At 36.2% G+C, this 23811-nt stretch overlaps 1 protein-coding gene and 1 long non-coding RNA gene across 2 annotated transcripts in view; both read left to right on the plus strand.

The window, feature by feature from the left end:
* LOC138714618 (fatty acyl-CoA reductase 1-like) overlaps positions 1 to 21313 on the plus strand; it is a 167008-nt gene extending 145695 nt beyond the window's left edge. Inside the window, exons 6-9 of the mRNA XM_069846647.1 lie at positions 5499 to 5691; positions 8943 to 9185; positions 14802 to 15059; positions 17794 to 21313. Of these exons, the coding sequence (XP_069702748.1) occupies positions 5499 to 5691; positions 8943 to 9185; positions 14802 to 15059; positions 17794 to 17956 (857 nt within the window). The 3' untranslated portion in view covers positions 17957 to 21313. The remainder of the gene's footprint in view (positions 1 to 5498; positions 5692 to 8942; positions 9186 to 14801; positions 15060 to 17793) is intronic.
* Positions 12329 to 13221, plus strand: LOC138714619 (uncharacterized). The gene is made up of 2 exons (XR_011336048.1): positions 12329 to 12807; positions 13047 to 13221. It is a non-coding gene; the product is annotated as an uncharacterized lncRNA (long non-coding RNA).
* Positions 21314 to 23811: the final 2498 nt, after the last annotated feature.

Consider the following 23811-nt stretch of genomic DNA (forward strand, 5'->3'; position numbering starts at 1 on the left):
ATTCACTTCATCCAATAGACAAGAAACTGATGTAACCCATTGAATTCCAAACCCTCTTTGTTATCCTGAACTTTCCTAATGGTATATTCTAGAGCGAAGTTAAAAAGTAAAGGTGATAGTGCATCTCCCTGCTTTAGCCCGCAGTGAATTGGAAAAGCATGAGATAGAAACTGGCCTATACATACTCTGCTGTAAGTTTCACTGAGACACATGTTAATGATGAGTTTTCTTACAGTTTAGAAAGGTAACTTGAACAATAGAGTAAATATGTTCGTGTGCAGAGTCAATTCTTCGAAGGCAAATGAATGTCTTTATGTGTTAGTGTCCAGGGACAGCCCTTAGAAGATAAACATGTACATATACACATACACAACTAGGTGACGTGTCCCATATCAATGCAAATTGATTCAAATGATGAAAATAAATCTAAATCTAGTACTCATCAAAAACATACAAAGAAAATTGTTTTCAAAAGTATTACCAGTATTTCTTTCCCGGAAACTGGTTTAATAGTAATATAAACAAAAGAAGCAATAAATCATTTACTTTCAATGCCTTTGAAATAAACTTCTCGATATTTAAATGGGAGAAATAACAGACCTATAAACCAGCTACAATAAAATTCTACAAAAAAGCAGAAAACATGTGTTCAAGAACAATACCTTCTGACATAATAGATTCCAGGAAGAAATACAGACAGACGATATATCTTCTTCCAAAGGAGCTCCTACTTACATTCTTACTAAGCCTAAAAATTTCACTTGCAAAGATATCTTTAAGTTCGTCACTGTTCTATATAACACTTATAATAATTACTGATTTACTTTATAACTCTTCACTGTGTTAATATGAGGAAATTAGCTGACTTAATAGTTTCGAAGTGATGTTCTTCATAATCCATCTTGAATCTTTCGTACACTACTTTTAACACTTGAATATAAATAATTAATTATGTAAGCATGTGCGGCTTACAGCTGCTTCGGTGCTACTTGACACCAGCCTGCTAGATCTCGGCGCTATCTCAACTTCGCTGCCTGTTGTGTGGGTGCGTTCGTGTGATGAAGAGTTGTGTCAAATAATGTGTGTGTTCTGAAATTGATCTGTGTGTTGAGAATTTACACCCAAAACTCCAATACACACTGGAACTTGAAAACAATAACTCCATAAATTTCCTAGACATCACCATAGCAAAAGTTGACAACAAACACACCTTCAAAATGTACAGAAAACAAACCATCACCACCACCACACACATACACAACACATCTAATCACCCCACACAACACAAACATGCTGCATTCAGGACAATGGTACACAGATTACTCAACATACCCATGAGCCAACAACACTACAATGAAGAAGTGAACACAATCAAATACATAGCACAAGAAAACGGTTACAATCCAAACATAATAGACAACATCATAAGGAAGACAAAACAAAAACTCAACAAACACAAAAACACACAAAACACAACACAAACACAAGAACACAAGAAATATAGCACACTAACATATGAAAACAAAAACACACACAAGATCGCATCCTCATTCAGAAAACAAATACAACATATCATACAGAACAGAAAACACACTACAAACACATCTCAACACACAAACAACACAAACAAATAAATACAACCACACAGGCGTATACAAACTCACATGCAATAGTTGCGACAGTTTCTACGTTGGACAGACAGGCAGATCATTCCAAACTGGATACAAAGAACACATTAAAGCAATAACCAGAGGACACAATACATCTACATATGCCGAACACATAACTAATGCTAGCCACACATACAATAACATAAATACAGACATGGAAATCCTACACATACAACCCAAAGACCAAAAACTCAACACACTAGAACAATATGAAATATACAGACACACTAAAACACACCCTAATCAAATTCTCAACACACAAATCAATTTCAGAACACACACATTATTTGACACAACTCTTCATCACACGAACACACCCACACAACAGGTAGCGAAGCTGAGATAGCGCTGAGATCTAGTAGGCTCTGAGGATGGTGTCAAGTAGCACCGAAACAGCTGTAAGCCACACATGCTTACATAATTAACACGAGTAAGTTCGCCATTTAATCAATTATTGATGTTCTTCATTTTCTAAAGCTTAGGATTTTGTAGAATTTTTAAGTTACCATTACCTATATGCTCATTTCACTTGTTATAATATCTATAACAAAATAAGATATCTGTAGGGAAGTAGGCCTACTGTTAAGACTTTTGTTACATACTAAAATATTATCGGGACAGAACATTTACGTTTTTTTTTTTTTTTTGCAGTTACATTACTTTTTCTTTACAGTATTCATTCTTGTTTAAAATTTCAAGGAGGGAAATTTCCTCTGTAAGTGCTATTATAAGAATTAAAAATATTTGTCATAAATAAATATGTTGCCAAGCAACCAATTCCAGTTTCTAGTCTAGAAGTTATAACTGCCAGTTTTCTTGTTTGTATCTTGTTCTCAAAGTTCCTATTTTCGTTCCTCCCCGTTCTCCCTCCTGTAGGCCTACACGCCATTTAGATTTTCACTTGCTATTTCAGTTCAGTTGAGTCTCTCTCTAACGTTCATGTATATCCTGTCCAGCTAAACCAAATTGACCATTTCTAGAACCTATAGTCGCAATGCTGTTATTCCCAGCATGACTCCTCCTCTTTGCTTACGTCTTAGGAAATGAAGGCTCTATAAAGTCTAGATAGGTAGTATCGTTCGCCATTTTTGTTCTTTCGTTGCCGAGCTACCATACAAGGAATCTATTTGCCACACCGTTAAACATTATCTTGTTGTAGCTCCTATGATAATAAATCAAACGCACTGTAATTCAGAAAATAATTGAGCGGCAAATTACGTCTTCGTGTGTTCTCTGCGAACGCTAACGAAAGAGCCAAAATGGCGGGCGATTATATTAAGTATTTATCGAGCCTTAAGAAATGAATATGTCTTCATCAGTGAATCACAAGACACACACGTTTAAATGTAGCCAACCTGCAATGCGATTGGCTGCCGGAAATTAGAGCGACAGGACTATAACTGTTCTTATTGTTTTCTATTGTTGCCTATAAAGGAAATATTTTCTATGAACAGAAATTTTGTTATAAACAATGCAAATATAGCACAAGGAACTGGTTTTCACATATTGTTGTATTGTTCTTAACTACGTATATTCCTAAGTTGTTTAGTCAACTGTCCAAAGACAGGTCTAAACCTCACAAGTGATACCTACAAGGCACCACTTATGAGGCAACTAGGCCAGGAGATAATGGGGTAGGGTGGCCAATTCCTTTCCCCCTCCATTGCATGCATCGCTGATTAGCTACATATTACACTAGTCAGATTTCAGATGCAAACAAACAATTGTTCTTCCTCTGACACATATCGTCAAGAGAGTTGTACTCCCTGATAACAGATGTAGAGCCCGGACAAGAAGTTATGGCACCGGCGCGAGGGACGCATTTTAGTTCGTTTGCTTGGACTCGCCCTCACACTCAACTGGAGGGGTGTTGGGTTAGTTGGTTACTAGCATTCCGAGTGTTCAGATCATTCTGCTACTACCGCTATTGCTAATACTGAAAACATTGTCCTTCTGAGCGCCCTCATTATGGCATTGTCTAAGGTGTGAAATCATAGAGTAGTTCATAGTCAAGGACATGAAATAGCATACAATGTATGGAAATTCATGTCAGAAGAGGCTGTAAACGGAATACCAATTCCATTGAAAAGCGTGTGTGCAAGAGTACTGGCTGCCACTGGTATTTCAAAGTGAACCTTGGCAAGAATCAGGAAAGAAGAGAAAAATATTGAGGCAGGAACAGCAGATTCTTTGTCCAGTCCGGAAAAACCACACCCGAAGAAGAAGATTGTTGCAGCTGTAGACAGTTTTGATGAGGAAGTCCTAAGAAGACTCATCTATAATTTCTACGCTACGCATAAGCAGATGCCGACTCTGTAATCACTTCTTCCAAAAATGGATATCAGTGTATCAATCAATCTTCTTAATGTATCCAGCTGTTTGCTGACAACATAAAGTCCACTATAATCCACTGTAGTCTATTCAGTTGTTGTTTTTCATGAGAAATGAGGGGTATTTTGATCGGTGTTCATTATAGATGCCTGTTGCTAGTAGCCAGAGTTGGGGTGTAGTCAATATATACTGCAGGGCTGTGCCTTCTGCAACTGGTACTGATGATTTTAATTTACTTCTTTTGTGGTTTATGGATGGACAGTATAGAAGAATGTGTTCCAGATCTTCATCATGATTATTACACCACAGACAAGTAGGATTATCAGAAATGTGAAATCGGTGTAGGTACAATTGAGTGACAATGTGACCTGTTTTGGCTCTTGTTAAAAATGTTTGAACATGTCTGGGCAAGTTTTTGTACATTTTCAGGTCATTTGGTTTCTTTTGTACAGACTGTAAAATTTTTCCTTTGTCAGAAGAGAGCCAATTGTTGATCCATAGGTTTGTAAAATGAGACTTTACTGAAGCAAAAGCACAATGACTAGGTATTCATTGAAATGTTATTTCCTTTTGGAGTTCTTTTAGTTTACTTAGTTGTTTCTGAAGTGGAATAATTCTATGTGCATATAGGTTTGGTACATATTTAATGACCGTATATTAAATATAGCCCCCTTGGAGTCGGTAAGTATGCAAATAGATTTTTCAGAAATTTGAGTAACACACTGAAGAGCAGCATCAATAGCTAGCAATTCAGTGTCAAGACTGGAGGAGGATGAACATGGTATGAAATAACTTTCTTGATATTTTGGAATATAATACCCTGCTCCTGATGTCCCATTATTAGGATTTAGAGATCCATCTGTATAAATTTGAAGGTGATCCTTATATGTGCTGCAGAGTAGTTCCATGGCATCTAACATGGAGGATCATTTTTGGAATGATTTCCTGGAATTTGTATGCTATGTTCTGGAATCACCCATTTCCATGGAGGAATTTCGTTCACAACTGGAGTTTTAGCAATGAGTGTGTCTGTGATATAGATTGGTATTTCTTCTTAGATATCAGTGTATGATTATGTGAAGAAAGTAGAGAACAATTACATTGAAAGTGAGCACGTGATGGACAGTATTTTGGAGAACATTTCCATAAATTTAGGGACATCTGATTCAAGCACAGATCAGTCGTCTGATTCGGACGGAGAATAAAAATATAAAGATGGAATAGCGGACTTAATTCCATTAGGTACCTTCGGACTCTTGAGTAGGAAAGTGGTGATACTAAGGTAAGACGAATGTTTTTGGAAAGAGATGAGACGGATATGCCTGGCGCTCTGAGCTTCAGAACCGTAACCCAAACAACCCCCACTCCTCTACCCTGCTGGCCGGCAATTTAAAACTTTGTGCAGGTTGGTGCCATAACATCTCGTCTCAGCTCTACATATCAGCCATAACCTCAGTCAGAGGATTATCCTAAGTCAACGTCCATTACTGATTTCAGTGATACCCGTTTGGAGAGATCCTCTGCCAGGATGGACTGACAACATAAACGGTCCCACCGGGCTTCTGATAGGAGCAGGCAAAGGTGTGATTCGCACCATGTACTGCAACCAGGAAGGATATGCAGACTACCTCCCTGTCGATATTGCTGTCAATGGAATCCTCCTTGCTACATGGAACTACATTGCTAATGAGTGAGTCTGTCCCATCCACTTCTTTCCATTAATAATAAGACACAGTGGCGGCTCCTGCGTATTTCTTAAGAGGAGGAAAGAAGGTAACAGGACGAAATGACACCTTCTTGAATGAAACATGCTACAAATTAGCCTAGTCTACATGCATACATGTAAGACCAGGTAGTGTTGGGGTTGGTCTTCCCTTCTGTATAGCAATAATCTGTTCTTTTAAACTGAGTTTCCTAAATTTTCCAAAATATATAATGTTTTCACTTCCATTCATTGTTAAATAATTGCACAAATTAACAATTACAAGGAAATTCACCTCGCAGCATTTTTCGAGCACACTACAGCATCACACTTGTTGAAAGAGACTAGCTACTAACACGTAATCGGAACTGCGGAAATGGGAACGGGAAATAACCTGAGGAAAGCGAGAACACTGTACCCACCCACGTGGTCTGCGTTGCCACATGTACATTTTACAAGTTCAGTATCATATGCTTTTGAAGAATATCAGTTCTTCTAAGTCATACTACCATTATTGTTCAAAATTGCCGGTGGCTAATTAATTTTTTATGTTAAAAATAATTTGTAGTTTGGAGTACTACTTTCAATTTCAAATATATTTGTACAAAACTGACAACTTTGCTGTTGCTCTGTCTAGTACACAATGAATGGAAGTGAATTTCAGGGGCCAAAAAGATCTACGATACTAACGTAGAACTACTTCCTCTTTGTTTTATATAAACCCGGACTTTCAAATATCCTTGAAAGTTTCAAACCATGAATAGTAGCTTATATTAAGTGCAATGAATAATATTTTTGATTTATAATTAAAAAAAAAAGTTTATATGGTGTCTTTCATAGCGTTGCGTTAAAACTGTTTTTTTTGTGCCTCCTCCAAGATGTGTGTTAGTGTGGTTGAATGCAAGATCGTTAGATGGCAGCGGTAGCGAGCTTGCTGCACGACCAGTCGGTTTCTATTTCCCGCCCATGCGCTGATTCAGAGGAGGATCTCCTCCCTATCCGTTCATTTACTCGCTTTAAAACTCTGCTTCTTTCTCTGGCCGCTAGCGCGCTGTTGTCTATGTGTGTTAACTGCAGTAGAGGAGGAATGGATTGGCTTTCCTCCACACAAATAATCTCGCATCTTTCTCACAGTTTTCTAGCAGCACATGAGCATACATCATTTAAAACTCGACCAACCGAGGTTTTCTTATAGCTGTGAACTTAAAAATTATCGAATCTTCCTCGAATTTCAAGGCAATATTTTATTTGGTATTTACTTTCAAAAGAAGAAAAATGTGACGAGGACGTTCCTCCCTTCCCTCCTCCGAGGAACCGCCACTGATAAGACCAGAAGAAAATATCTAGACAGCTAGAAATTTGTAACTCCAAACATATTTTAATATCCTGTTGGATTAAATGTTAAGCACAGGAACGCCATTTCGTAATTTCAATTAAGAAACAAGCCAAACGAATTATCTTTGCACCAAAAACGGATGCTCCCTGGACAAAATTATCGTATTTTATAATTATTTGAATGCAACAGAAGTCAGAAGTCTTGCTAAACATGATATTGCTGAAGCACTACGAAATGGCGTTCCTATACTTAACAATTACACAGATGTTACAAACTTTTTGAAACAGAAATGAATTCAATAGATTTTTTTTTCTTCATTGTTCTATATACACTTTTAACACTTATATAATCACTTATTAACTTTGTAATTTCTTTACTGGGTTAATATGAGGAATTTTACCTGGGTGACTAGTTTCGAAGTGTTATCCTTCATTGTCCGAAGTCTAGTGAAGTTCACGTGCTGTCTTCTGGTTTCCTGCTGTGGTGGGGTGTGTTCATGATTTTGTCGAAAAGAGTGTGTGTTTTGAAATTCAGTTGCATGTTCAAGAAGTGTGTTTTTGTATGTTTGTAAATTTCATATTGTTCTAGAGTGCCACATTTCTGTTTTTTTTTTTTTTTTTTTGGCTGTGTGTGTAGTATTTTTATGGCAGTGTCTATGTTGCTGTAGTTGTGATTGGAGTTTGTGATGTAGCTATTCTTCGTAGGTAGGAACATATCACAATCATAACCAAACTACACAACAATTCAACCTTGATTCTAAATTGTATTTCCATGATTATGTGCAATATATTTATAGGCTACCCATTCATTAAGAATGCTTGGTCTAATTAAATCTATAACTTGTTCTTTTTCCACTCCTATGTGTCTATTAATTAATTTTATACCTACTATAATTACAATGGTTAGATCCAAGCTTGAATAATAGTATGCATCTGTAGTATGAAACTCCATTAATTCCATTGACAGTGCTAAATTTGAGAATACCGGTATTCAAAGAAAATTTATTTCCTCATGTTCTTATTTATTTTTACCTAATTTCGTTGATTAATAATATGAGGTTAACTGGAAATATTTTAGTTGTTGTAGATTATTTTCCAGACGTCAAAATCTTGATTATTTATTTTTTTGTAAAGTCATTAAGGGTGATATTGATTGTGAATCCTTTTTAAGCAATACCAGTCTTCGTATTCCTGCTAAGGATTTAAGAATTCATAAAATTTTTTACAATAGAAATTCTAAATCTCTCTCTCTCCTGTCTGCAGATGTATGAAATTTGCCAATTTGCATGGATTGAACTTGGATCCATTTAATGTGTACCGTAGTATATACTTTTAGGAGTTTGTCAATTGTTATTAATTTATGTCTTTTGTTTAGATACGTATTGCATTATTCTTCTCGTTATCTTTTTTATCATTTGTATTATATTCATTTATAAGATTCCATCTTTCATTTTCAATTATCATATTTTAATAATTATTTCTATGTACTTTTATTGTAATTTCTATCATTATTAATGTTGTTGTAATGAATTGTCTTGTGCTGAACTGTTATTGGCCCCTGGCTGTTGTACAGCACATTAAATATTAGTAAATAGTAAATAAATAGTTTATTATTATTATTATTATTATTATTATTATTATTATTATTATTGTAATTCCTTTTTTTCACAGTTAATCTTATCCTAAATTTTATCTTATATTGAGCTGTTATTGGTCCCAGGCTGTTGTATAGCACAATAAATATTAGTAAATTATAAATAAAAATAAATAAATAAATATATTATTATTATTATTATTATTATTATTATTATTATTATTATTATTATTATTATTATTATTATTATTATTATAAGAATACATTACATAATATTGCAATAAAATATAATGGAACCTGATTGTTACAGAAATCATGGTAATCGAGTGTACCATCTCACATCGAGTTCAGAATTTCAAATCACATGGGCAGAGATCATAGACAGAGGACGCCGCATTGTCACAGAGAAGGTGCCACTCAACGGAGTGGTCTGGTATCCAGGAGGCAGCATGAAGAAGAGCAAATTGCTTCACAATATTTGCGTGTTTTTCTTCCACCTCTTACCTGCAATCCTATTAGACACACTCATCTTCTTGTCAGGAAACAAACCAGTGTAAGTACAATAATTCCAATACAAAACATATTGGTTAAGAGGACAGATATGTAACAGCTTTCAAGTATAGCAAAAAATGTGTTGATGTTAACTAATGCTGAGTTCTTGGCAATAAGTCATTGTACTGTATTGTATTGTATTTATTAACATTCCATGGTATTCATACATTGCTTACAGCTAGAATATGGAACAAGTCAAAAAACTTAATACTATTATAAAGTCTTAATTTATAGTCACAGTCTAGATGAAAATATATACAGACGAGATTTACAATATAGTCTACCAGTACAACACAAAGTTTTAATTAATTAATGAACTAGTGGACTTACTCGTGTTAAATATGAAATATTTGTCTGGCTTACAGCTGTTTCAGTGCTTCACGCACCATCATCAGAGCCTACTAGATCGCGGCGTCATCTCGAACTTCTCTGCCTGTTAGGAGGGTGTGTTTTATTGTTGGAAGGTGTTGAAGTGTGGTGTCAAATAGTGTGTGTGTACTGAAATTGATCTGTGTGTTGAGGATGTGATCGGGGTGTGTTTTAGTGTGCGTGAAGCACTGAAACAGTTGTAAGCCGACAAATATTTCATATTTAACACGAGTAAGTCCACTAGTTCATCAATTAATTATATTCAAGTGTTAAAAGTGGTGTACGCAAGATTCAAAATGGAGACAAAGTTTTAGTATCAATTTCATAAAGTGTTATTGAATGTCATGAATTCAGCTACAAAATAGAAGCCGTGAGAAATTAGGTACTTCTTTAATTTGGCATTAAATAATTTTATGTTTTGAGTTTCATTTTTTATATCCATAGGGAGGCTATTAAACATTTTTACTGCCATATAACGCACTTCTTTTTGATAGCACGATAGACTAACCGATGGAGTATGAAAGTCATTTTCTTGACGTGTATTTATGCTATGAACTGTTGAATTAGTTACAAAGTTTTCACGAGGAAGATTATTAATGGAAAGATATGCTGACAAGCCATGGGCATTATTTGTAGTTTTTTGAAAATAGTCCTACACGATTCTCTCTTGCTCTCCAATATTTCTCACACATTGTGGGTTTAGAGGAAAGGGCCGGACATCGCTGAAGATGATTCTGATCTATTTTTTCCTGAAAACTGCACAATAAGCAAGGTAGTGAAGAAATAATTCCTATTTTTGAATGAATTAAATACTATTATAGTCACAATCATGCCATGGTATGAAAGAAAAATTTCACAACCTCGAGCGGGAATCGAACCTGCGACTTCCTGTTCTCCGGTCGGGAGCTCTACCACTGAGCTATCGAGTTCGTCTCACGCCAAAGGCTCGGAATTATCCTTTCATACTGGCGACTCTGTTATAGAGTACTGTCCATAGTGCCTGACCGAAGAACAGGAAGTCGCAGGTTCGATTCCCGCTCAAGGTTGTGAAATTTTTCTTTCACACCATGGCATGATTGTGACTATAATAGTATTTAAATTCATTAATATGTCACATCAACGGACGTATATACGTCACCCAAACATCGTAAGATGAAGATTACAATTCCTATTTTGTTCAAGTGTTATGAAAAATAGTGATGCCCTGTCGGTAATCAAAAGGATGCAACTGGACTTTTCCTTGTATACTCAGGAATTGCATTTAGTTGTACATTTAGACCCTCACATATTTTATTATTTGAAATTTCGTGGAAATGGTGTGATATTGTATCTTGACATTTTGAGTTGATTAATCTCTTAACTGCTGGATATGATAAAGTTCAATTCCCATTTGGGCTGATTACCTGATTGGGTTCTTTCAGAGGTTCTCCCCAACTGTAAGACGAATCTCAGGTAATCTATGGCGAATCCTATTGCTCTTCTTCTTCTTCTTCTTCTTCTTCTTCTTCTTCTTAGACTTTTCACCTTTAGGAGTTTGTCTTTTGTTTTGAAAGTTGCCAATCATTCCAATCTCCTGTTTGTAGACCTCAGTCCTCCATTGCATTTATGATATGGGATTTCCATTTCATTGTGGGTCTTCCTCTTCTTGTTGTACCTTTCGGAGAATATTGCAGAATTTGTTTTGGCTATCGTTCTCCTGGCATTCTCTTCACATGTCCATACCATTGTAATAAAATTGTTTATTTTCTAACTTTCTTGTTATAGAGCAATTTATTTCCATTTTGTCCCAAATTTGTTCTCTTCTTTTCAAATGTAATCTACATCTTACGATGTTTGGTGATGTATACACGTCCGTTGATGTGACATATTAATGAATTTAAATACTATTATAGTCATAATCATGCCATGGTATGAAAGAAAAATTTTCACAACCTCGAGCAGGACTTCCTGTTCTCCGGTCAGGCGCTCTACCACTGAGCTATCGAGTTCGTCTCACGCCAAAGGCTTGGAATGCTCTTTCCTTGTGAGTTGTAAACTTCTTCTCATATAACCTAATTCTACAGTTCTTATTCTGTGTCTTATTTTTTGTGTCACTGGCTACGTTTCAGCTCCACACAACATTATATTTTCTACTAATCTACGAAACATTTTTTTTTTTTTACTTACGTTTGAAATATTCTTGTTCCATATTACTCCATGCAAAATTTTTGTTGCCTGTCTTCCCAAAGCAATTTTGCTATCTACAGTAGCTATATCCTTGTGGCACGTGCCCATTGAGCTTATACATGAGCCAAGATGTTTAAAACTGTCATATTTCCTTATTATTTATTACAGAATTGGAAACTTCTTTGCCTATAGCCTACACATATACTCCATCTTACTATAATGGATGAATCAATCAATCTTCTTAATGTATCCAGCTGTTTGCTGACAACATAAAGTCCACTATAGTCCACTGTAGTCTTTCTTTTTTTTCATTGGGTTATTTTACGATGCTGTATCAACATCTAGGTTATTTAGCGTCTGAATGAAATGAAGGTGATGATGCCGGTGAAATGAATCCGGGGTCCAGCACCGAAAGTTACCCAGCATTTGCTCATATTGGGTTGAGGGAAAACCCCGGAAAAAACCTCAACCAGGTAACTTGTCCCAACCGGGATTCGAACCCGGGCCACCTGGTTTCGCAGTCAGACGTGCTGACTGTTACTCCACAGGTGTGGACCACTGTAGTCTATTCAGTTGTTGTTTTTCACGAGAAATGAGTCCACATCTGTGGAGTAATGGTCAGCGCGTCTGGCCACGAAACCAGGTGGCCCGGGTTCGAATCCCGGTCGGGGCAAGTTACCTGGTTGAGATTTTTTCCGGGGTTTTCCCTCAACCCAATACGAGCAAATGCTGGGTAACTTTCGGTGCTGGACCCCGGACTCATTTCACTGGCATTATCACCTTCATTTCATTCAGATGCTAAATAACCTAGATGTTGATAAAGCGTCGTAAAATAACCCAATAAAATAAAAAAAAACGAGAAATGAGGGGTATTTTGATCGGTGTTCATTATAGATGCCTGTTGCTAGTAGCCAGAGTTGGGGTGTAGTCAATATATACTGCAGGGCTGTGTCTTCTGCAACTGGTACTGATGATTTTAATTTACTTCTTTTGTGGTTTATGGATGGACAGTATAGAAGAATGTGTTCCAGATCTTCATCATGATTATTACACCACAGACAAGTAGGATTATCAGAAAGGTGAAATCGGTGTAGGTACAATTACTGATAAATACGAGAAAAATTCGTACCGGCACTAGGAATCGAACCCAGGACTTCTCAGCTCTGCGCGCTGAGCGCTCTTTACCAACTGAGCCATGCTGGGACACGATCCATGGCGCTGGCCAAACCCCTCTCGTAGTACTGTTTTACAGCCTTACTACCTGCATTTGAGACGATACACGTCATATGTATGCAGGAGCGCATATTAAATGACTTTGTGGCCGTAGGTGTAGGTACAATTGAGTGACAATGTGACCTGTTCTGGCTCTTGTTAAAAATGTTTGAACATGTCTGGGCAAGTTTTTGTACATTTCCAGGTCATTTGGTTTCTTTTGTACAGACTGTAAAATTTTTCCTTTGTCAGAAGAGAGCCAATTGTTGATCCATAGGTTTGTAAAATGAGACTTTACTGAAGCAAAAGCACTGGATAGAGATATCACTTGAAGAGGTGTTGGTTGCAAATATGTTGCCTGTTTTGCAATATTATCGACTTTCTCCTTTCCAGGTATACCACAATGACTAGGTATCCATTGAAATGTTATTTCCTTTTGGAGTTCTTTTAGTTTACTTAGTTGTTTCTGAATTGGAATAATTCTATGTGCATATAGGTTTGGTACATACTTAATTATGTTAAATATAGCCCCCTTGGAGTTGGTAAGTATGCAAATAGATTTTTCAGAAATTTGAGTAACACACTGAAGAGCAGCATCAATAGCTAGCAATTCAGTGTCAAGACTGGAGGAGGATGAACATGGTATGAAATAACGTAGTGTTAATGAATAATTACCAACATGTGTTGTTATCTAATGCCGGGCTTTGGCAACGAAGCCATTAGCGTTCTTGCTCTCCAATATTTCTCTGTGGTGGATCCATCAGGTAGAACTTCACAGGTTATGACATGATCTTCAGTCATTTCTTCTTCTTTGTTGCATAGAGGGCAATTTGTATTTGTGTAAATTCCTATTTTATTCAAGTGTTTGGCCAAATAATCGCGTTCTGTAAGCAGTCTGAATTTTGCTACTGCAGATTTACGTGGGATTTCTGGAATAATTTCTGTTTTTTTTTATTAACATGCTCCATTTTTTATCTTTGGCTTTGGTACATAGTGCTTGGTTTTGCTTGATTTTATATTTATTTTTAATTAGTCTTTTGATGGATGTAAAAGGCAGGCTTGTATTTATATTCTGAATTAAATTGGATCCTTTTTTGGCAAGAAAGTCAGCAGATTCATTTCCAGCAATTCCGCAATGTGTAGGTATCCATTGCAATTGAATTCTTTTCTGTAGTTTTTGAAGTTGTTGGGTCATTTTGTGACATTCTTTAATTTGGATTGACATCATTTTATATGAATTTATTGCATATAATGCTGCTTTAGAACCAGAGAGAATGACAGCATTTTGAAATTTATCTATTCTGTATAGTAGGTGTTGGAGTGAGATATGAATAGCCATTATTTCCGCATCAAAATTTGTTGTATGATATCCTGCTGGTTGATAAAATGAGAATAACTCACACGTAATTCCTGATCCTGAGTTGTTATCGATAGTAGACCCATCTGTGTAGATATGTAACCATTCTTCTGGTGGGTATCTATTGTTCACAGCTTCCAATGCCAGCGCTTTTATTACAGGTTTGGAAGTTTCAGATTTTGTAACTGGTTCTTCTAAATCTAGTTGAATGTTAATTGGTTCGAAGGTTAGAGGGTTTTCTCTGTTTAAAATGTTTTCTTTAGATTTAGGGAGATTCAATTCTGTTTTTATTTCCGTGACTTTGGACAGGAAACTTGTTTGTGTTTTCAACTTGGTTGAAAATGGGGAAAAAAGACTATTACCAACATGTTATGTTGTAGTGTTAATGAATAATTACTAGTGTTAATGAATAATTACCAACATGTGTTGACTAATTAATTAAGTTTGTGTTGTAGAACCGTAATTTTGGTAATCAACCTTATTTTTAATATTAATAAAAAATGTATATTGCAGGCTGTTACGTGTACAGCGCAGAATCAACAAAGGCTTTGAAGTGTTTGAATACTACGCGAACAATCAGTGGGACTTCAAGAATGAAAACGTTGTGCAGTTAAGAAAAATAATTAATGAGCGGGAAAGAAGATGCTTCAAAATTGACGGGGACGAACTGGACCTCGACATATATATTACGGACTGCATCCTGGCGGCTCGTCAGTATATCCTCAACGAACCCCTTGAAACACTGCCAGCAGCCAGAAGACATATGAAAATGTGAGTTCAAGACTTCATGAAATGCTTGTTTTCTAAATCCATTTACTGTACTGTACCATGAAGCTTTAGTCCTATTGGCATTTGAATGTCATGGTAAAGTTTAACTGATAATCGAATATGTTGTTGTTGTTTTCTAATGCCAGGCATTTGACAATAAAGTCATTTGACCTCTTGCACTACAATATTTTTCAAAGATATTATCATGGTCAGCCACTGAAGCACAGATTTTGAGGTGTTCCGAATCCATTTCTTGGTTTGAGTTGCACAATGGACAGTTAGGGGACTGATATATTCCAATTCTATGCAGGTGTTTGGCCAAACAATCATGGCCTGTTTCCAATCTAAATGCAGCTACAGACGATTTTCGTGGTAAATCGGGAATTAACTGTGGATTATGATGCAGAGAGTTCCATTTTTTCCCTTGAGATTGTGTTATCAAATTTTGTTTGTTGAAGTCTAAGTATGTAGATTTAATAAATCTCTTCACAGAGTAATACGTAGATTTAGTAACAGGTCTGTAAGTAGTGATAATCGAATATAAAAGTCATTTTCAAGATTTGTTTCTGGAGGTAGCTCATGAATAGAATCAGGTATTAGATTTGCAGTTTTATTTTAGTCAGTTTTCTTTATTGAGGATTTATTCATTATCAATAATATGTGAATTATCATTTGACATCCAGAGCTGCATAAACAAAATACATAGAAAACATCAAAGACAAAATACATAGAAAATATCAAAAGGATACAAACAACTCTGGATACATACATTTACGGTTCCCATATGTCCCGTAAGATACAGGAACATTCCTATATTGCTAATGTGTCCCACTGTTCCGAAAGAGATCTTCAGGTCATGTTTTTGCACCGTATTTAAAAATAAAGGACTGAAAAAAACAAAACTGGGAATATGTTGTTGTTTTCTAATGCCAGGCGTTTGACAATAAAGTCATTTGACCTCTTGCACTCCAATATTTTTCAAAGATATTATCATGACCAGCCACTGAAGCACAGATTTTGAGGTGTTCCGAATCCATTTCTTGGTTTGAGTTGCACAATGGGCAGTTAGGGGACTGATATATTCCAATTCTATGCAGGTGTTTGGCCAAACAATCATGGCCTGTTGCCAATCTAAATACAGCTACAGACGATTTTCGTGGTAAATCGGGAATTAACTGTAGATTATGATGCAGAGAGTTCCATTTTTTCCCTTGAGAATGTGTTATCAAATTTTGTTTGTTGAAGTCTAAGTATGTAGATTTAATAAATCTCTTCACAGAGTAATACGTAGATTTAGTAACAGGTCTGTAAGTAGCAGTGCTGCCCTTCTTTGCTAAAGCATCTGCATTCTCGTTTCCCAGGATTCCACAATGGGATGGTATCCATTGGAATACAATTCTTTTATTGAGTGATATTAATTGAGAGAGCATTTTAGTTATTTCTGCTGCTTGAGATGAAATATATATACACACAAAAACACATCCAAACGAAATTCTCAACACACAACTCAATTTCAGAACATACACACTCTTTAACTCCACATTACACTACACAAACACACCCCCACAGGAAACACAAAGAAAAGGTGCCAAGACCAGCAACAACCGTTCTGAAGATGGCCGATAACAGGCTGAAACATGTTAACGAAGTAATGTAAAATTTAACACGAGAAAGGACACATAATACGTTTTTCGAAACACAATTATTGTTTCAAGAAATCCATTCTTCAAAAAAATACTGTACAAGTAATTGATTTATAAGAGTTATTCTCAGGTGAAACTGTTTTGTAAGGATTAATTTTCAATTCATTTTGTTCAATTTATTCCTTAATTTATTTTAGTAGGTTATTTTTCGACACTTTATCAACTTAGGATTCTTCACCTGACATAATTAGGAACATTAAATCCAGACGCTTGAGACGGGCAGGGCACGTAGCACGTATGGGCGAATCCAGAAATGCATATAGAGTGTTAGTTGGGAGGCCGGCGGGAAAAAGACCTTTGGGAGGACCGAGACGTAGATGGGAGGATAATATTAAAATGGATTTGAGGGAGGTGGGATATGATGGTAGAGACTGGATTAATCTTGCTCAGGATAGGGATCAATGGCGGGCTTATGTGAGGGCGGCAATGAACTTCCGGGTTCCTTAAAAGCCAATAAGTAAGTAAGTAAGTTATCAACTTAGGTTATTTAGCGTCTGAATGAAATGAAGGTGATGCCGGTGAAATGAGTCCGGGGTCCAGCACCGAAAGTTATCAGCATTTGCTCATATTGGGTTGAGGGAAAACCCCGGAAAAAACCTCAACCAGGTAACTTGCCCCGACCAGGAATCGAACCTGGGTCACCTGGTTTCGCGGCCAGACGCACTAACCGTTACTCCACAGGTGTGGACTTTATTCCTTAAGTAATTTATTTTCGATAATAGTATTTAATTTGATTTAATACTATTGTTTTAATCTGTTCAATGATAATACCGGTAAGGAGAAGCATGATGAAAAATATAAACGTACATCTTGATTAGACAACATTTAACAATAGCCTACCTATATAACTGAGAAATATAATTTATGGTGATCACTTTCACGTGTTAATACTGAACCAAGTTCATAAATATTTTTTAATCAGTGCTGAGTGTCCCATATTCTTTTCTGAAGTTTCTGAAAACCCTGTATTACATTAAAAATTAAAAATACAAATGTAATAGAAAATTATTTTTTCATTGACTGTCTTGTTTCAGCATGTACTGGGTGGATGTGATAGCCAAGCTGATCTTCTGGGGCCTTCTGCTTTGGACACTTGCATCATGGTCAGAAAATATCTTAGATGCAATCAAAGGCATGTTCAACATGGTTGGCTACATTGTATCATCCGGAGGATCGAAGATGACACTGGGTCATTAATGAAGTTACAATTTACGACCATCTACATGAGTCACCTCACATCACGACCTCTTGAAAAACGAGGTTCAGTCATGGTTTACCACAATGTAATTACTCGAGACTTAACCGCTGTCCCCAAAACAATAGCATTCTATGGGCAGACATGACAATGGCCATGTTTAACTTGTGAGAAAGTTGTGTTTGTTTGGGAATGTAAACTACAATTTCACCAAATGACTAGCGATATCCTTCATGGCCAAAGAATGTACATAGGTACCTTTGTTGTCACTTGATTTCGCGTTTATCTATAAATACATATTTAACAGTATTACCAACATATTCAGGAGTTAAATAATAATAGAATATGAACATGAATCCTAAGTTTGCAATAAAAGGTAAAATTTAATCCTGTAATTTATAGATTTATGAAATAATTTCTGCTCAGAGTAACACATGTTTGTGAGTTGCATCAATATTGTCATCGTGAAGTGATAGAGAAGAATTTTTGTTATTTAATAACAATTTTATATAACTCTTTATAAATAGAAAGAATACCAAGTATCAATAGGTTATATACTAACCTATAATATTTCATAATGACAAAAATGAAATACAAAATTATAACTAAAAAATAAGTAGGCTAAATAAAAAAATACAAAAAAGAATTAACTTAATGATGTATTTACACTGACCTGTTCGAATAATTATTTTAACCCATAAGGATAAAAACTTCTGAAAATGGATGCAACCACTTATAAATACTGCAGATAATTTTTCCATTTATTCTGTAAGAAATTTGATGTTGGTTTAAAAAATAATTGAATCGTGTAATTATTAACAGCAGTGAAATAATTATAACCCAAAATTCAGCAACTTCAAAGAATGGGTAATGAAGATAAGTTGTGCATGTGTATTACCCGTGAGTCTATAGCACTGAAATAAGCTTAAGTCTTGACTTAAGTATTGTTACAACATTGCTCAAATAAGCCTACATAACTATAGAGTACTGGCAGCAACAGTTCCCTCGCAGATTGTCATTTTGTTGAGGGCAAAATCAACATATCTGCATTGATATCAATGTTATTGTTTTTTATTATTTTATTTGTTATGGTGATATACTACATTAGAGGCAGCTTCCAGTCATTAAATAGTGTTAATATTTTGACATTCACCAAATCACTGGCATGATCATCATCATACACATTTTCTTACATTATGAGGGTCTACATTTTTTTATTTTATGTTTCTAGAGTAGTATATTACATTTACACTGGACAGCAAGCTATGGGTATTCAGGGTGTAAACAGTATAGGTCTACAAAACAAACAGCTTTTTATGCAGATTCCTTGATAAAAAAGAGAATATTCCTATAATAACGAAGTAGGCCTGTATATCTCATACCATAGGCCTACTAATAAAACTAAATATTTAGGAAAGTCATTACAAAAGATTAAAACAGAAGCAAAAATAAATAATACCGGTAATAATAATAATAATAATAATAATAATAATAATAATAATAATAATAATAATAATAATTAGGAATATGTATGATAAGACTTTCTTGTGTTATTCTAACGTACCTTGTTTACATGTTTCGACCTTTTATGGGTCATCCTCAGAACTGGTCGTTGTTGGTCTTGGCACCTCTTGTTTTTTTCCTGTGAGGGCAAATTCTCAACACACACCTCAATTTCAGAAAACACTCGCTCTTTGACTCTACATTACACCACACGAACACACCCTCACGGAAACAAAACAAGAGGTGCCAAGATCAACAACGATCAGTTCTGAGGATGACCCATAAGAGGTCGAAACATGTAAACAAGGTATGTTAGAATTTAACCAAGAAAGTCTTATCATACATATTCCGAAGTGATACAGTGTTAAAAGTTGTGTAATCAAGATGAATAATATTTATTTATTTGTCATAAACCAGTATACAAAACCTGAATATGATATCGTCAGATTGCATACTGCAATATATGCATGCACACATACACTCACACACGTACAAACAAATAAATTTAGCACTAATAAACATAGACAAATCTAAAAAAATGTAAGAAAATACAGAAACACTGACAAATAAAGAGAGTATGATGCAGATTGACACATTTATACAAAGACAAAAAGAAAAATTAAATAATTGATTAAATGGCGATCTTACTCGTGTTAATTATGTAAGCATGTGCGGCTTACAGCTGTTTCAATTTCAGAACACACACACTATTTGACACAACTCTTCATCACACGAACGCACCCACACAACAGGCAGCGAAGTTGAGATAGTGCTGAGATCTAGTAGGCTCTGAGGATGGTGTCGAATAGCACCGAAACAGCTGTAAGCCGCACATGCTTACATAATTAACACGAGTAAAATCGCCATTTAATCAATTATTTATATTCAAGTGTTAAAGTAGTGTACGAAAGATTCAACATGGAGAAAAATTAAAATACAAAGAGAAAATTTAAAATATAAAGGCTTACATTTCTAAAATATAATATTTACATCACACTCCATGAATTCATGCATTGAATAGAAAGGTCAATTCAGCAACCATCTATATACACAGGACTTAAACCTATTTATTGGTACCTTTCTCGCCTCCAATGGTGCCGGTAGTTTATTAAATATGTTGATGCCATTAAAAAAAAAAAAAAAAAAACAAGTAAAGTGGGTAATTAATGCTGGAGAAGTTTAGAGACACAAAGTTTTGAAAATAGCATTCAGACAGAGAGAGAGAGACCATGAAAGAAAGCAATAACTAAACACATAGCACAATTGTTCAGCACTCATTGCTACAATGCTTGGGCAGTCACTCTACATCTCAGTCATGTTTATATGAAAGAAATGCAGGAAAAACATATTTTTCAACCATAATAAAGCTTTTAAGATAAACTATTTTGCAGGTGATCGCTCAAAGGAGCCATCACAATGAGTCACCTCAGAACGATAAGCTTGGGAATTTTCTCGAACTTTCTTCTGTGATATGTTCAGCTGGAGTTTCAATCAGTCACATTTCACAAAAACTACTGCTAGGTTACTACCGACATGATAAAAATAAATTGTCCTCCAAAGTGCAGTAGACCTATAGATTAGATGACAAACACCTTTGGGAGGCAACCTTCCAGAACATTAATTTTCTGTATAGTCAGCTGAGCTGTACTATTTACACCCTGGATACAAGTGCCACTACACCCGCTGTGCCAGTTTCATGCATTACTATCTTCACTTATCACTGTGAACGCATATCTCATGACACTATACAATGGTTTTATAATGGAACTGCCACATATATTGTAAATGAAGTGAATAACTATTTGTATTATTATGTGACAACATTCTTTACAGTGTAAATAAATGGTAACAAGGGACGTGAATTAAATTCTTGTAATCAACACTACCACCTCACATTCCCCTTTGACAACATCAATTATTTCTAATTGCTCAAACTTACCCCCTCGGTAGACATTACCTCTAGCAGCCACAACAACAGCACTAACAATATGCAGAACGTTGAGGACTGTGACGAGATTGGAGTGGGTTAGATCAAATGTGTCATGCCGACATTACTCTATGGCTGTCAAACGTGGTCCTTGACAGAAAAACAGAAAAAACAGCTACAGGTTTGTCAAAGGAGAATGGAAAGGAAGATTCTAGATGTTTCACTAAGAGACAGACTCAGAAACGAGGAAATAAGAAGAAGGACAAAAATGCGCGATGTGGTAGAAAGGGCAGAAAACCTAAAATGGAAATGGGGCGGCCACGTAGCACGTATGGATCACCAGAAATGGACGAATCGCACCACAATGTGGGACCCGAGAGAAGGACGACGGCACATGGGATGACAAAAAACCAGGTGGGTCGACTACTTCAGAACCAGAGCGGGAAGTCAATGGTCAAGAGTGGCACAAGACAGAAAAGTATGGAGGCAGCTAGCACCAAACATGAATCAACAAGTCCACACCTGTGGAGTAACGGTCAGCGTGTCTGGCCGCAAAACCAGGTGGCCCGGGTTCGAATCCCGTATTGGGGCAAGTTACCTGGTTGAGATTTTTTCCGGGGTTTTCCCTCAACCCAATACTAGCAAATGCTGGGTAACTTTCGGTGTTGGACCCCGGACTCATTTCACTGGCATTATCACCTTCATTTCATTCAGATGCTAAATGACCTGAGATGTTGATACAGCGTCGTAAAATAACCCAATAAAATAAAAAAAAAATAAAAAAATGAATCCGCAAGCACCAGATAGGACAGGAAGTCAACGACAGTGAGTGTAATCCGTGTGAAGTGATATGAGGAAGTGTGGGGGATGAGTATTGTAGAAATGATTGAAGAGGGAAGTCAGGAACAGTGAAACGAATAAATATCAGTAATATGACCAAGCTCCCAAGGACTCGCTCACCTTAGGAGCCTACTTATGAGCAATTCCCTGTGACAACAGGAGGCCCTTGCCCTTAGGGGATGTGTACGGGCTAAATTTATTTATTATTTATTTATTATAAATGAGGAGACAGCTAATTGACAGAAGGCCAAGGGCTAAGACAAGGTTGTCCCTTAGCTATCCCCTCCTCTAACCCACTGTAACCTTGTCCTAGTTCTCGGCCTCCTATCACTTAGCTCTGTTGAGTAGTGGCCACTAAAGGTAATGTTTTACCCATTTCTCTTAAACAGTGAGAATCATACAAGAATATATTTTGAAGGGATAAATCTACAGTATGTCTTGGAAAGGCCCACCTTCCGACTCACAAATACTCCAACTTCAGGCAGAACTCAAGACAATAATCACTGTAGGCGATGCCACAGTGAGGTTGAAACTTTGGCTCATGTCTTGGGTTCATGCCCATTTGGCGAAATTCTTCGTAACAGCAGACATCACAAAATCAGATCTGTAATCGCAACATGCCTTAAGTCCAATGGCTACACTACTTATGAAGAAGTCCATGGAATAGCGGATACTGGAAGTCATCGGCATATTGATATTATAACATTTAAACCTGGAGAGACAAAAGGTTATATTCTGGATCCGACCATCAGGTTCGATATTATTTTAATGTACCGAAGTACATATGATATTTCCATGCAGATATTCTGCGTCATTATACGATGAAAAGAGTAATGGAACGGAGAAAAATTCTCTCCGGCATAAATCACTTCGTGATTTAAGACAGCGCTTATTCTCTCAGATCCCGGCCAACTAGTCACTCATAACGAGTACACCTCAGCACATGTGTGGACTTCAGTCCTACGTTATAGACATCTATGACGTAGTGCAGAGGGCGGCCACTAGAGGGAACCCAAGAGTTGTAGCTTAAACTGAACGATTCTGTCCAACACCGGGATGGGTATCTGGTGTGGCTTAGTGGATAAAGCATTAGCACGTAGAGCTGAAAACCCGGGTTCAAATCCCGGTGCCGGAGAGAATTTTTCTCCATTCCATTACTCTTTAATCGCATCAGATTCGAGACGCATCAGAATCAACCTGAGGAGGTTAATCTACAGAAAAGGACTATTCATTAACCCACTATCCCTTATTACAAAACATCATATAAACTCAGGGATATAGAAGTCATCAGATTAATGATGGGCGCTAGAGGGGCCATAACAAAACAATTTGTGTCATTCTGTCATAAATTTGGAGTCCCAACAACAACAATTAAGGAAATTTCTGTTATAGCTTTGAAGGTTTCTCTGCAGATTTTACGGCGACACTTGTATTTCAATTCAAATTACAGTTGAATTTTCTCAGTCTATTTTTTATCTGTATTTTTTATAAATTTTAATTATGTGAAATATTATCCACTGCAAATTTTAGTTTATTGTACCCGTAAAGAAATTTCTTGTAAGACATTTTTAATATCATTTTAAATGT

The sequence above is a fragment of the Periplaneta americana genome, chromosome 15 (assembly GCF_040183065.1).
Source record: "Periplaneta americana isolate PAMFEO1 chromosome 15, P.americana_PAMFEO1_priV1, whole genome shotgun sequence".
In the NCBI taxonomy this organism is placed as follows: domain Eukaryota; kingdom Metazoa; phylum Arthropoda; class Insecta; order Blattodea; family Blattidae; genus Periplaneta; species Periplaneta americana.